Here is a 13,744-nt window from a genome sequence, read left to right on the forward strand (position 1 = left end):
GGGGAAGGGGAATCCAGATCATAACAGAAAATGAATAGCAGTTCCCCTATCTTAGGAGTAAGGAGTGGGTAAGTGGAGTCTCTGTTTGAGCAGCCATGGAGAAGTGTGCATATTTTGTGTGCAATAAAGGTTGGGTTTTCAACTTGAAATTCTCTCTCACACATAGTCTGGAGCATGGAGGGGAGTTTGTTCTTAAAAATCTCGTGATTTGTGGGTCCAATCTTAGGATTTGGATGGGGGGGAGGGATTCTGACTCATTATTTTTAATTTTTTGAGGTAGGCATCACTGATCTCTAAGTACATTGAAGGCTAATATCCTGCACCTTTCTAAGAAAATATTACCAACATGTGTTGAGAAATAAATTGTAACTTTCCCTTGTCAGAAGGCACAGCTATCTTGCAATCAAGCTGCCAGTAATTCCTCTCTTATGCTGTAGTGCACTAAAGCTGAGTATTATAATAAATGCTTCAATAGCATTCTGATAGTTGTAATTTCTGTATATTTAGGTTCTTGAGATATTTTCACCAGAGAGTACAGAAGCTGCACTCACTGCTTGTGAAAACACCCTTGCCAACTGCATGTGCCTGCACACTGTTCGTTTATGGAAGCTCTTCAGTGACAGTCTTCTGGCCAAGTCACACAAAGTCTGTGTGCCAAAATAAAACATCTCTCTTCCAAGGTACAAGTCCAACCTGGCCTCTCTCACTGCCCCCTTTAAAGTCTTATCAATTCCTTCCCACTCTGCAGTAGGGCACTGCTCCCACAACTTCCTTCCTAAGAATAGTCTCTTCATCCCCTCAGGGCCCTTCTGCGTCCAGCCCTTTGGCTGGGTCATTATAGTCCAGTTGTCCCCTCTGGGATGCTTCAGTGTCGAGACTACTTCTCTGAATGGCTAAGTAGGGGGGTTTGGAGGAAGCGGTCCCACCCTCTAGTTCAGGCCCCAGCCCAGGGATCCTGTAGGTAGCTGCTGTTTGCCTTATCCATTCCACAACTGCTCTGATTCCTTGAGCCACTTCCCTGTGACCCTGTGTGCTCTTGGCCCTTACCTCAGGGCTCTATTGTTATCCACGAGCCCTTCAGGCTGAGCAGCCTGCAGCACTGCTACTCTTCTGGCTAGCCAGCCAGTCACGTGGTCTTCACTCCTTGAGCTCCACAGAGCAACTAAGTGCTGTTCTGTTCTACAGCTGCTTTTGTATGACCTTCTTGTCCTACAACTAGCCAATTCCCCTGCAGCCACTCTCGGAGGACCTATCTACTAACCTTTTTCTGAGGTGAGGTTGGGTGTGGCAGGACCAGAAGGTCTCCAGCAGGGGGCCTCAGGGCCTGGTCTACCCTGTCAGAGAGCTCAAAGTGTTTGTTTCAGAACGTCATAGGATGTGTCAGCACGAGCTCCCTACTTCAAAGGGAGCATGGTAAGTAGGGCGTCAGGAGATTATTAATGAAGTGCTGCGGTGCATGTGCAGCACTTCATTAAGCTAATTCTCCCCCAAGGCAACTTCAAAGTGCTAAACTTCGAAGTGCCAGCTTGCGTGTAGCCACGACTAACCTGCTGGTACTTCGAATCGCCTGGGCAACTCCCTTTACTCCTCAAAATCTCAAATATCTCAACATTTTGAGAAGTAAAGGGACTTTGAAGTTGCCCAGGAACTTCAAAGTACTGGCGGTTTAGCCGCAGCTACACGCAAGCTGGCACTTTGAAGTTTAACGCTTCGAAGTTGCCGTGGGGGAGAATTGGTTTAATGAAGTGCTGCATGTGCAGCGCAGCACTTCATTAATAATCTCCCAACACCCTACTTACCATCCTCCCTTTGAAGTAGGGAGCTAGTGTAGACATAGCCATAGAATCGTAGAACTGAAGTGAACCTCTAGATGTCATCAAATCTAGTCCCCTGCACTCATGGCAGGACGAAGCACCTGACAAGTGTTTCTGTAACCTCCTCTAAAAAGTATCCAAAGATTGAGATTCCAGAACCATCCTAGGCAATTTATTGCAGTGCTTAAGCAGCCTGCCAGTATTGTTTTCCTAATGTCCAGCCTAAACCTCCCTTGCTGCTATTTATGCCTATTGATTCCTGTCCTATTTTCACAGGTTAAGAAGAATAGTTTTTCACCATCCTCCTTGTAACAACCTTTTAAATACCCAAAAACTGTTATGTCCTCTCTGTCTTCTCTTTTCAAAACTAAACAAATCCAATTCTTCCAGTCTTCCCTCACAGATCACGTTTTCTAGATCTTCAATAATTAACTCTTCTCTTCACTCTCTCAACTTGTCTGCATCTTTCCTGAAATGTGGCACCCAGAACTGAACAATATTCCAACTGAGGCCTAATCAGTGCAGCGTAGAGCAGAAGAATTACTTCCTGTGTCTTGCTTACAACACTCCTGCTAATACACTCCAGAATTGCCTTTTTTTTTTATTTAAAGAGTGTCATATTGTTGACTTGCTGACTCACATTTAGCTTGTGGCCCAGTATGACTATATGTCCTTTTCCTCAATACTCCTTCCTATACAGTCGTTTCCCATTTTGTATGTGTGAAACTGATTGTTCCTTCCCAAGAGGAGTACATTGCATTTGTTCTTACTGAATTGCATCCTTGTTACGTCAGACCATTTCTCTAGTTTCTCCAGATCATTTTGAATTATAATCTAATCCCCCAAACTCTTGCAACTCTTCCAAGCTTGGTATCATCTTCAAACTTTAAATATGCACTTTCTATGCCACTGTCTAAAATATTGATGAAGATGTTGAACAGAACTTGTCCAAGAGCTGATCCCTGCAGAACCCCACTGGTTATAGCCTTCCAGCATGACCACTTTGTTTTGTTTGTTTTGTTTCACCCTAATTTACCTAGATGTTTCCTTTTCTTATGACTTGATTCAGGCATGTCAGGTTGCTCAGCCGTTTGCAGGACTAGGTCTGTATGTTGTTTCTGGCTGAATAGTGGGGGAATAATGATGATGGTGCATCAGAGGGGGCTTTATCTTGGGAGGTGCAAGTGTTCGGATGCATTCAATGGGAGCCGACGATGCTTTGCGTCTCCCGGGAGAGTCTCTTCCCCTTGCCAATAAGCTAACTGCATGCCACTCTTTTAATCTGCAGGAGAGTTTATTTTCAGTGAATAAAATACATATACGCTGGCACATAAATTACATTAAATGCAGCAACAGACAGTTAGCATAAATAGGTTTTTCACTGACTTTAATTCCTGTCTTCTCTTCCCCTACTGTGACTGCAGTTCATTCCTACAGGTATATCTAGAGCCCTACATATCCATGGATGGATGTGGATGTGGATATCAATGGATAGTAGAGTACATACCCACGCTGGGCTCCTTCCCCTCCTCTTCCCCTGCCAGGCAGAGGGAGGGAGGAACCAGGGCAGGCCTTTGTAATGCTGGCAGGGAAAGGATGCAAAAAGCTGCATCCTATATCTGCCTGCAGGAGGAGCCAAGTGACAACCCAGGCCACTCCTCTTTTCCCTCCTCCACTGGTGAATATTCAACTCCAGAGCCCTTGCCTCAATTCCCTGCTGCCCATTATCCCCAGTCCTTCCTTTCCTACTGCCTGCCTCGATCCTGCACAGCCTTGCCTCCAGCTTGCTCATCTGTGCTCCCTCCCCTCTTGTGGGGAGTACTGGGGGAGGGATAGCTCAGTGGTTTGAGCATTGGCCTGCTAAATCTGGGGTTGTGAGCTCAATCCTTGAGGAGGCTGATTGGGACAAGTAGATGTCAGGGATGGTGCTTGGTCCTGCCAAGATGGCAGGGGACTGGACTAGATGACCTCCCAAGGTCCCTTCCAGTTCTAGGAGATGTGTATCTTCTATTCTATTTCGTCTTGCCCTCCAGATTTGTTTTGTGGATGTAAGTAAAACCCAGGTTGAATGAAGAGTTAAGTCTGACAGTTGTGGATCAGATGCCGATCCACATTTTTATATCAGCACAGAGTTATAGGTATGTCAAAGAGACTCTCATGATTCATGTTCTTTGCTGTATTTCTTGGCAAGCTAATCTGCACAAGAGTCCTGTACAATCTTTGTCTGGATTGCGCGCAGCAATGTCAAAACGGATTATATGTTGGTCATGGAAATCATTTTTGAAGTGCCCATATAAATTAGATATTTCTTTCAATGTTACTGATCTCTCTAACTGCACAATCATTGTGGTTTCTCTAAGGCTGGGTCTGTATTTGCCCCCAACTTCAAAGGGGGCATGGTAATCAGGGCAACAGGAGATTACTGATGAAGTGCTGTGGTGAATACGCAGCACTTCATTAGGTTGATTCTACCCCGCGGCAACTTCAAAGCATCAAAAAATGTTGAGGAGTAAAGGGACTTTGAAGTAGTGTGAGCACTTCTAAGTTCCCACGACTACATGCTTGCCAACACTTCGAAGTTTGATGCTTCGAAGTTGCCGCGGGGGAGAATTAACCTAATGAAGTGCTGCATATTCACCACAGCACTTCATCAGTAATCTCCCGTTGCCCTGATTACCACGCCCCCTTTGAAGTTGGGGGCAAGTGTAGACAAGCCCTAAAAGACGATACTGTACACTGATTCAGTAAATGCTGACAACTTGTTTTGTTGCATCATGAAAATAATTCACACATGTTTGAAGCACTCAGTCCTGTGGTAATAATTTTTAGCTGAATTGATTCCTGCATGCAAATAGCTATGAGTGATTACGTGGGGCGAGATAATGAGAGTTAAATGTCTGAGTATGTTAGTTGAAGGCATGCTCTCCACAAGGCTTGGGGGAGGAGTAATGGCAATTTTCTCTCTAATGAAGCAGAACGACTCGTGCCAACTTTGGCAGAAGCAGAATAAAAAAATTGATAATTACTTTCCATTGATGTGTTGAGGTTTTCCTAATATGTTCTTTCACAGAAAATATTTAGTAAAAACAGGTTTATTAGCAATATTACAGCTATGGTTACAAAGTTTATGACCAACTACACTGAGCAGAAATACATTTTATCAAATTAGTGCCATGACTTAATGAACCATAAAATAAAGTAGATTACGGAAAAGGTGCTTCCCCTCTAATGAATGTCAATAGATTGCCATGTTTTATGGTACTTAGAGGATGGTGTTTAGGATTCCTGCATTCTTTTCCTGCCTCCACCATTGCCTCATTCTGTGGTCTTACATACACACAATGACAGGGTAATCAGATTACCAATTTTCTTTGCTTCAGTGTTGGTATACACTTAAAACATACTTTGGGTATATTTTATTTCATCTGTACTGGGAGTCATGCTTTACGGAGGGAGACGTTTGCAGTGATTAACTGGATGTGCTCAACAATACACAAGGGCCATGCCTACACTAGGAAGAAAGAGTTCTTTTAAAACAAGTTGGCTAATGCATCATAAAATCATGGCACAGACAAGGCAATTCTAGTTTTAACACATTAGGTGGTCAAGGTAAAGCCTAAAAGAAAGCCTGGGGGTTTACTTCAATCAGCTAACAAGTGTGAAAACTGGAACTTGTCTTCCTATATTAGGGGCTTAATATTTTAGCTGATAAATGTTAAAAACAACTTTTTCCTAATCAAGTCACAGGCAAAGACAGAAATGGGCCATCTAGGCTAGAGGGTGGGCTTCATGAGCAGCCCTCCTTCATCTGGCCAAATAGGATAGATCGGTATTTCTCACCCATGGGTACATGTAACCTTGGGGGTACACCAAGGTCTTGCAGAGGGTACATCAACTCATCTGGATATTTGCCTACTTTTGCAACAGGTTACATAAAATCACTAGTAAAGTTCATTCAGACAGTGACTTGTTTCTACTGCTTCATATGCTGTATGCTGAAATGTAAGTACAGTATTTCTATTCCAATTCATTTATTTGATACGAGGGTAGAAAGTCAGCAAGTTTTCAGCAGTACTTTTCTGTGATATTTTTTGCATGTTTTTGTAAGTAGTTTTTAAGTGAGGTGTACCTTTGTGGTGTGAAAAACAAATGTGACTCCTTAAAGGGTACAGTAATCTGGAAAGGTTGAATGGCACTTGTTTCAAGACCTCGGATTACTTTCAGACCATGTTTCTCAACTGGTGGTATGTGTACCCTTAGGGGTAGAAAAGAGAAGTCTGGGGATACTTTATAATTTTTTAAAGGGGTACTTTATTAAAAGAAAAGGTTGAGAAACACTTAGATGGGTGTCTTGTTTGCTCGGTGTGTGCTCATTTGATTTCCATAATTTGATGTAAGATAGTGGGGAAGTGATTTTGGAAGCTGCTTCATTCATGTTGGCCTTCTGCACCTGGAAGCCTATTTATTGGCTATTTCAATCTCTGATTTACCTCCTTATTTCACCCTACTCTGTGGCCAGCTGCTAGACTGCCGTAATTCAGAGTGTAGGGAATGTCTTGAGATCTGGCCTTCTCAGTCCTCAGAAGTGGTATTTGTTTTTCAGTCTTTGGCATTTTCATGGTTCTGTACCTAGCATGGACTAGTCCTGCATAATGAGTGGTCATCTTCTCTTCTGTCCTAACTCTGCTTTTGACAGGCTTCCAAGCATTAGGTATATTCTCATGTGCCGCATCTTATCTGTACAGTCAGGGACTATGTCTTTCTCTATTTATATGGAACCAAGATCTTCGTGAGCCCTGCTGGAGACAAATAATAGAGCAAGCCACATTTCAGTGTCTCATTTAATAGAAGTTTTATTATCCTGCTCTATTGTGATACAAAATTCCCTAAAATTTTTCATTATACACTGCAGGTCCCATTTTCCAGTTCATCATAGCTTTTCTCACCAGACGGTCTTGTTTTCTCTTATGCTGAGAACAGTTCCAAGAGGATTGTGAGAGGCAACTGCTCTTGACATTTCATTTGTCAAAATTCTTTTGTTTCGGAGTGATCAGAGTACTTATTGTGCTACAGTTTGGAAACTGAATGTGTGTTTCTTTTGGAATGTCATTTTCTTTTTGATTACCTGCTTTTTCTTATATAAACTATATTTGTTATATAGTTATTAGTTACATAAGTTATATGTTACTATGTCTGGGTTTGAAATTTATGCTCCTCCTAAAAGAATGACCATGAAAACAACATCAAGTTAATAAATCATCTGGAGAACTAGGTATGCAAGTTTTGCAGAACTGCACAGCTATTGCTGCAGGACATTTTCTGACCACACTTCTAACATCCCATGTGAAAAATAATTTTGCTGTGTTGTGAATAATATGACCCTCATCTACAATACAGTCCTATGTTGCAATCCTCTGCATGCATTGCTATGTATGAACCCCAGCCTTTCCTTTTATATGTCTTCCTTTATATTAGTAATATGCAAAATGAAACATAGTAGACTGTTGTTAGATCTTTGTCCAAAGACGATTTAAATTGTTAACGTGGAGCTCTTGCTGACAATTATTGCAGGAGGAGAAAGAATAATTTGTGTTATTCATAACAAAGCATTCTTTCCTCTGGCTAATGGGAGAGGTTATTCAGAATGTAGCTCCCATAATTATTTCCATATTGATGCCCTGTAAAAAAGAGATGCTAACATACTAATGGGAGGTTGTGAATGACTTCATGCAGTCGCTACTGTTCATTTTCTAATTAGTTTGATAACTGAAAGTGGGAACCATGGTAGATTTATAGATTTAATAAAGCGCATAAATGGTTATGAATAAATAATACAAGATCTGATATATGTGAAATGACACCTGTGGGAACTTTCTGAGTCACTATAGGGGCTCGTCTGCATACTTGACTCAATCTAATTCTTGATCTTCCCCTCCACTCTCTCATTTGCTCACCTTGATTATCTTTTTCTGATTTGTCCTCCTTGCTTACTGTTTTTGGTTCTCTGTGTCTTAAATATTGAGTCTGTTCTGGTCTGGCTATGGTCTGAAGAAGTGGGTCTGTCCCACGAAAGCTCACCTAATAAACCATTTTGCTAGTCTTTAAAGTGCTACTTGACTGCTTTTTGTTTTGACTGTGTGTTCCTGTGCATGTGCTTTCCTGTCCAACAACTGTGGCTAGAATTCAGGTTCCACCCTCACAACTTGAATAAATTTGTAAGAGATGGCAATACCATGCTTGGGTGGAAGCACAGAACCTCGGCATTTTTATGCAGCTAATCTTTTGAGCCACCGAGTTAAGGCCCAATGCTGCTTGATGTTCCCACACAAGTTGTTGGCTCTTGAATCTGTATAAACAGTGGACTCACTAGCCATATACTCATCATTTCCTCAGCTGGCCCAGAGAGTTCTCCTATCTTGCTCTGTCAGTGAGAGGCTGCAGGGTTTAGAACCACAGTAGCACAGGCCAGAAAATGGAATTTATTTCCAACAAAAGTCTGGATGTGTACGTGTGAGGAGAGGGAATAGAAACGAGAAGTCAAATGTTTGACATTTTTCACAGGAAAACACATTTGTTTTGTGATATTGCAGTTTCCCTAGAATGCTTTGGGAATAATTTTTTGTAATAAAACTGACCGTGGATTTTTATTCATTTTTTTTCTTGCTTTTCCCTTCTACATTTACGTATTTGTAACTTTGGGTCTTCATTTCAAAGCCTTCATGCTCATTGTTGGAGAACACAAAGAACTGTGATATAACATACGGGTTTGATATTTCATCGTATTCCTGAAGGTCTTTTTTCTTCTGTAGAAGATAAGCAGCTGCTCCTAATGATTAAAAACCCAATTAACAAAGTGTGATCTTTGATTAGTATATTTTAGAAACTATTTCTGATTTTGTGTTCTGTCTGTATTTTATTGCTTAGCTTTAGCGTAACCTTCAAAATGCCTTCAGTGTTCTAACATCTAAATTATTTTGCAATTACATTTTTGATGTCTCGCTCCTAATTTGGAGTACCTGTTCTATTTTTATTCCTATTTGATGGATAAAATATTGCAGCACAGAAAATAGTAAATCTGTACCTGAAGAAAGAATCCAGGAGTGAGATTATGGCTCCATTGAAGTCTGTGGGCTTCCACCCCACATCTCTCGTTTCTGTGCCTCAAATACAAGGCCTTTCAAACAATACATGCTTTCGGTAAACGTGACAGTGCTGCTGAGCTATTCCCCAACTGAAATAATCTGTTTTGGGTGAAGAATATTTAAACATTGTTTACTTTGCATTAAAATAGATTGTAATGTGACACTGTTTTAGGATTTAATCACTTAGGCCGTGTCTACACTTGGCCAAAATTTCGAAAGGGCCATGCTAATGGCCAAATAGGAGAATACTAATGAGGCACTGAAATGAATATTCAACACCTCATTAGTATGCTGCCAGCTGTGGCACTTCGAAAGTGCTGTGTTTCAATTGCATGCAGCTCGTCTACACAAGGCCCTTTTCAAAAGCTGATAGGAGTAAGGGGATAGGATAAGAATAAGGGGATTTTGACATTTGCCAGGGTCCTTTTGAAAAGGGCCCCACGTAGATGAGGCGCACATGATCAAAATGTGGCACTTTCAAAGTGCTGCAGCTGGCAGGACACTAATGAGGTGCTGAATATTCATTTTAGTGCCTCATTAGTGTTCTCCAATTTGACCATTAGCATGGCCCTTTCGAAATTTTGGCCAAGTGTAGACACAGCCTTACAGTGGCACCAGTTTTATTTTTGGTTTCCAGATTCATGTGAACAGAGCTAAAATCGTATGTTCCAAAGATAAGTATTATCACTTGAATGCTTCTTCAGTACCATTTTTTTATTTGCTAAGCATTTACACTGTTTTTGGTGTCATATAACTCATTGGGCCCAAATCCAGTTCCTCTTACTTATGCCAGACTGCTATTGATTTCCATGAGTAAATCAGCAGCATTTTATCCATAAAGCCAAGTTTATCCCTACCATCTCTTGGGTTCAATTTTAGCTCAGGATCCGTGCTTGCAGAAGCTTACAAGTAGACGTAGACGGAAGCATTTGGCAGTGTTTCAAAGAAGAAAAGACATTTATATGTTTCAAGAGCTGCACTGAAGGGTGAAGGTGCACTGAAGGTCACACTGAAGCGTGAAAGTGCAAGCTTTGGGGGGCATGCAGGAAGGGCTGTGGGGTGCTGGCTCTGGGAGGGGCCTCAGGACTTGGGGTGTAGTAGGGGTGAAGGATGGAATTTCTGAGAAGAAGTTTGGGTGCAGGATGGGGTTCTGGGATGGGACAGAGTATTAGGGGGCTGGAGTGAAAGAGAAAGAACAAGTCTCTTTTACAGCTGAGAGACAGTTTAAGGCAACAGCGTGGGGCCAGAGCAGGCAGAGATATGATTATCCACAGAGAGAGGTGCCAGAGAGCTGCATGTGGCTTTGAAGCCACAGGGTACAGTCCGTGGGGCGGGGGCGGGAATTTCCTTATGGAAACTCATTCAGTGTTATTGTATGGGAAACATAGGCCCTTTCCCCCCATTTCACCTTTTCTATGAGTTTAATAGATTTAGGAGCAAAAGCTGTTAACACCTGCGTTTTGTTTTCAAGTCTTCCAATGCCTTGCATTCCTCCAGAACAGAGTTTCCCAAATGTAGTTCCATGGAGTGAAAATAAGGGTTCCATGAGAGAATTCCATTACAGTAACATTTTATGCTTTTAAAATAATAATTAATATTTAAGCATTTATTAATTTTATTAAAAACAATTTTCACTTGGGTTTGCCATGATAACTGTCCCTCTGTAATGCCAGCTTACCCAGAGAGTGGGGATGACGATATTGCATGAGCAGTCAGTGCATGGAGCTAATCGCCTATTATATACCACCCTAAATCCCCATTTTCACCTTATTTAGCCTCGTAAATTAAATGTGATTTTTGTGTTTAAATATATGCAATTAAATTAATTGCTGATCTCATGACCTTGTTTAGTATTTGTTTATTATTATCCTTGCTTATTTGTGATCTACTTTTCAGCTCCATAGATAAGACTATTATTAGAGGTGCTGCAAAATCTTTTGAATTTAAAAGGGTTCCATGGCCAAATACAATTGGGAAACATTGCTCGAAATACATATGCACTGGTTGTGCTCAATTACCCATCACAAATCTGTAATGGGTGTTAATGTGGTGAGCTCTTGCTGCTCTGACTGCTTAAACCCAGGCAGAGCAGCTGCAGTGTTTCAGCACTGCAGGCGAGCAAAAGAACCCTCTAGTTGTTAGAAATACGTTTGCTGCCATGTGAAGAACGTCAGCGGTAATTGAATTGGAACTTCAAAACTCCTTCTTTTTTTTTTTGTAAAAAGTAATGTCTTTAAAAAAAAAAAAAAACGTCTCTAGGCATCAGCCAATGATGAGGAAAAGAGCGAGGGTAATTTGACATAAATGCCTTATGTGGACTTCCAAACTGAAAACAAAAGTGTTTCAGCTAAGCACTAGATGTGGGAAGGAAGAGGGATGTTCTGCAGAAATTGGAGGAAATCTTCGAAAAGAAGGAATAATAAATTCCAGATAAAAATGGGTATTACAATCCTTTAAATTAGTTGGATAGGCAATCTTGCTGTTATTTTTGGGAGACCTAAAATCAAGGTTCTGACCTGTTCTGTGAGGCGCAGGAAGGAAATCCATAGAGTCTTACAGAAGCCATTCATTGTGACATTCTACCGCACAACTACAGGGAGGATGGAAGTGATTCTGTGCTTTTGGTGGATTCTCCATCCCTCGAGGTTTTTAAGTCCCAGCTTGACAAGGTCCTGGCTGGGATGACTTAGTGGGGATTGATGCTGCTTGAAGCAGGGGGCTGGACTCAATGACCTCCTGAGGTCCCTTCCAGCCCTACGATTCTATGAGGCTAATCTATTCCTGTCGGCCATGATTTCTTACCAACCCTCGTTAATGTACTTAAAAAGTGTGTGTGGTGCTCTGTCTACACAAGACGCATTTTCCAGCAAAACTGGGCTTTTGTCAAGAAAAACCACGGAGCACCTACACACAAAATGCACTTTGTTGACAGTTTCTTGACAAAACCTGGCCAGCCACATTTACCTCTTCCCGTCCAGGTATAATGTCCCTCTCAACAGTGTTCTGTCAACAAAACAGTCGTGTAGAGGCTCTGGGGGCCTTTTATCAACAGACAGGGCTTCCAGTTCACTGGACAGCCCTGTTTGCAGAGCTTCTGGTCAGGCTCTGTCTAGAGATTTCCCTGAACAAGGTGCCCCCATGTCCAACAAGGTCTTAAATTCTCCCCTATCCTCCACCATGCACACTACACATTTTACAAGTTGAACACTATGGTGCATGGTAATATAGACAATATACAGACCCACCGGTGTGGTGGGAGCAAAGGAGGAAATTGCCACAGGGCCCAGTGATTCAGAAAGGCTTGGACCTCCCAGCCACCACTGCTGTGGCAGCAGTCAGAGCTCTTGTCCCTTTAAATCTCCACTGGTGCTCTGGGTAGCACTGAAGGGCTGGGGGCAGGAGCCCCAAACCTTCCATTCTATATCTCATCCCTTGTAGGAGCTCAGAACCAGCCCCTGCCCCACCTTGCCCAAACACCCAGCAATTCTGTCACCCACCCCACCCCCACTGAGGTATTTGTCGAGAAAAGAGATAAACATTTCCAGCAAAGTTCAATATCCTGTGTTGCTTGTGTGTTTCCTTGGTAAGCATTACGAAAAAGTATTTTGTAGTTTACTAGGAGAATATATTCTTCCCCTCTCCTTTTATATTATTTTAAGCACAGGCTAAAAGGTGAATTTTTGTAGGAGCCCCTTGTTAAAATATCAGCAGCATATCACAGGGCTATTGGTGGTCTTTCCAGATGAGAATGGAATCCTGGCCAAATACGATTTTGGTGATTCCTTTGTTTTCAGTCCCCCTGCAATTTCACTGGGTCTGGTCCTGTTCATTCTTTCAGAACATGCACTGTTGTGCAGTGTGCTGTTAAATGGGGGCCATCTTTTATCGTAGAAGTGACTGCATTTAAGTGGTGGATACAGCAATTCCTGTATGCTCATGTGAACTCCTTGGAATACTCTGTGATGGAAAAAGTGCTGTAGAAATGTATGATGAGCTTATTATTATTACTGCGTTTCTACACAAGCTAGCACTGTACATGCTAATGTTTTTAGCACCAACTGACCAATCTTTTGTTGCCTTCAGAATGCGGGGGCAGGTGGAGATGCAAAAATGCCTTCTGCACAATACTATATTATATACAATGTCTCAAAATGTGCTATACAGATTCCAGTAGTCATAAAATAGCTTTCAGAATATCATTATTATGTTAGTTGGGTCTATTTTATTTTATGAGTCTATTTAATTTCAAACTTCTACTTCTAAACAATATATGATGGGTTTTGTTATCTGAGCTTTTCTTCTTAATGAGCACTTGTTATCTTTATTTGAATGGCAAGGTGGTCAGAACTTACTCATCTGCAATCAAAAGCTTTAACCACTTGGTCTGAACTTCCATTAAACAATTCAATCCAACACACATCAATTCAAAGCAGCTGAAAAGTTGTGGGGGGGAATGTATTCAATCATTTTTGGGATATATTTATTCCCATCAGTGTGTGTCCTTTATTTGAATTAGAAATGGTCAGAAAATTTCACTTAAACTCCTAACTTGGTTATGTTTGCATTTGTTTTTGATAGCCTTTGATCCATCCAAAGATCCATGTTTGAAGGTAAAGTGCAGCCCACATAAAGTGTGCGTCACTCATGACTATGAGACAGCTATCTGTGTAAGCCGAAAGCAGCTGGTACACAGGTAAGGATGGATTGCCATTACGTTCTGTTATGACTTGTAAAGTCTTGTGAACCACCAACATTAGAAAACTCAAAAGTGAACAGTGCAATAGATTT

At 41.6% G+C, this 13,744-nt stretch overlaps 1 protein-coding gene across 1 annotated transcript in view; it reads left to right on the plus strand.

Annotated features, from left to right (window-relative positions):
• Positions 1 to 13,744, plus strand: part of SPOCK1 (SPARC (osteonectin), cwcv and kazal like domains proteoglycan 1) — a 610,788-nt gene that overhangs the window by 331,859 nt on the left and 265,185 nt on the right. The window contains exon 4 of the mRNA XM_075009740.1: positions 13,535 to 13,649. Coding sequence (XP_074865841.1) covers positions 13,535 to 13,649 — 115 coding nt within the window. The remainder of the gene's footprint in view (positions 1 to 13,534; positions 13,650 to 13,744) is intronic.

The sequence above is a fragment of the Carettochelys insculpta genome, chromosome 15 (genome assembly GCF_033958435.1).
Source record: "Carettochelys insculpta isolate YL-2023 chromosome 15, ASM3395843v1, whole genome shotgun sequence".
In the NCBI taxonomy this organism is placed as follows: Eukaryota; Metazoa; Chordata; order Testudines; family Carettochelyidae; genus Carettochelys; species Carettochelys insculpta.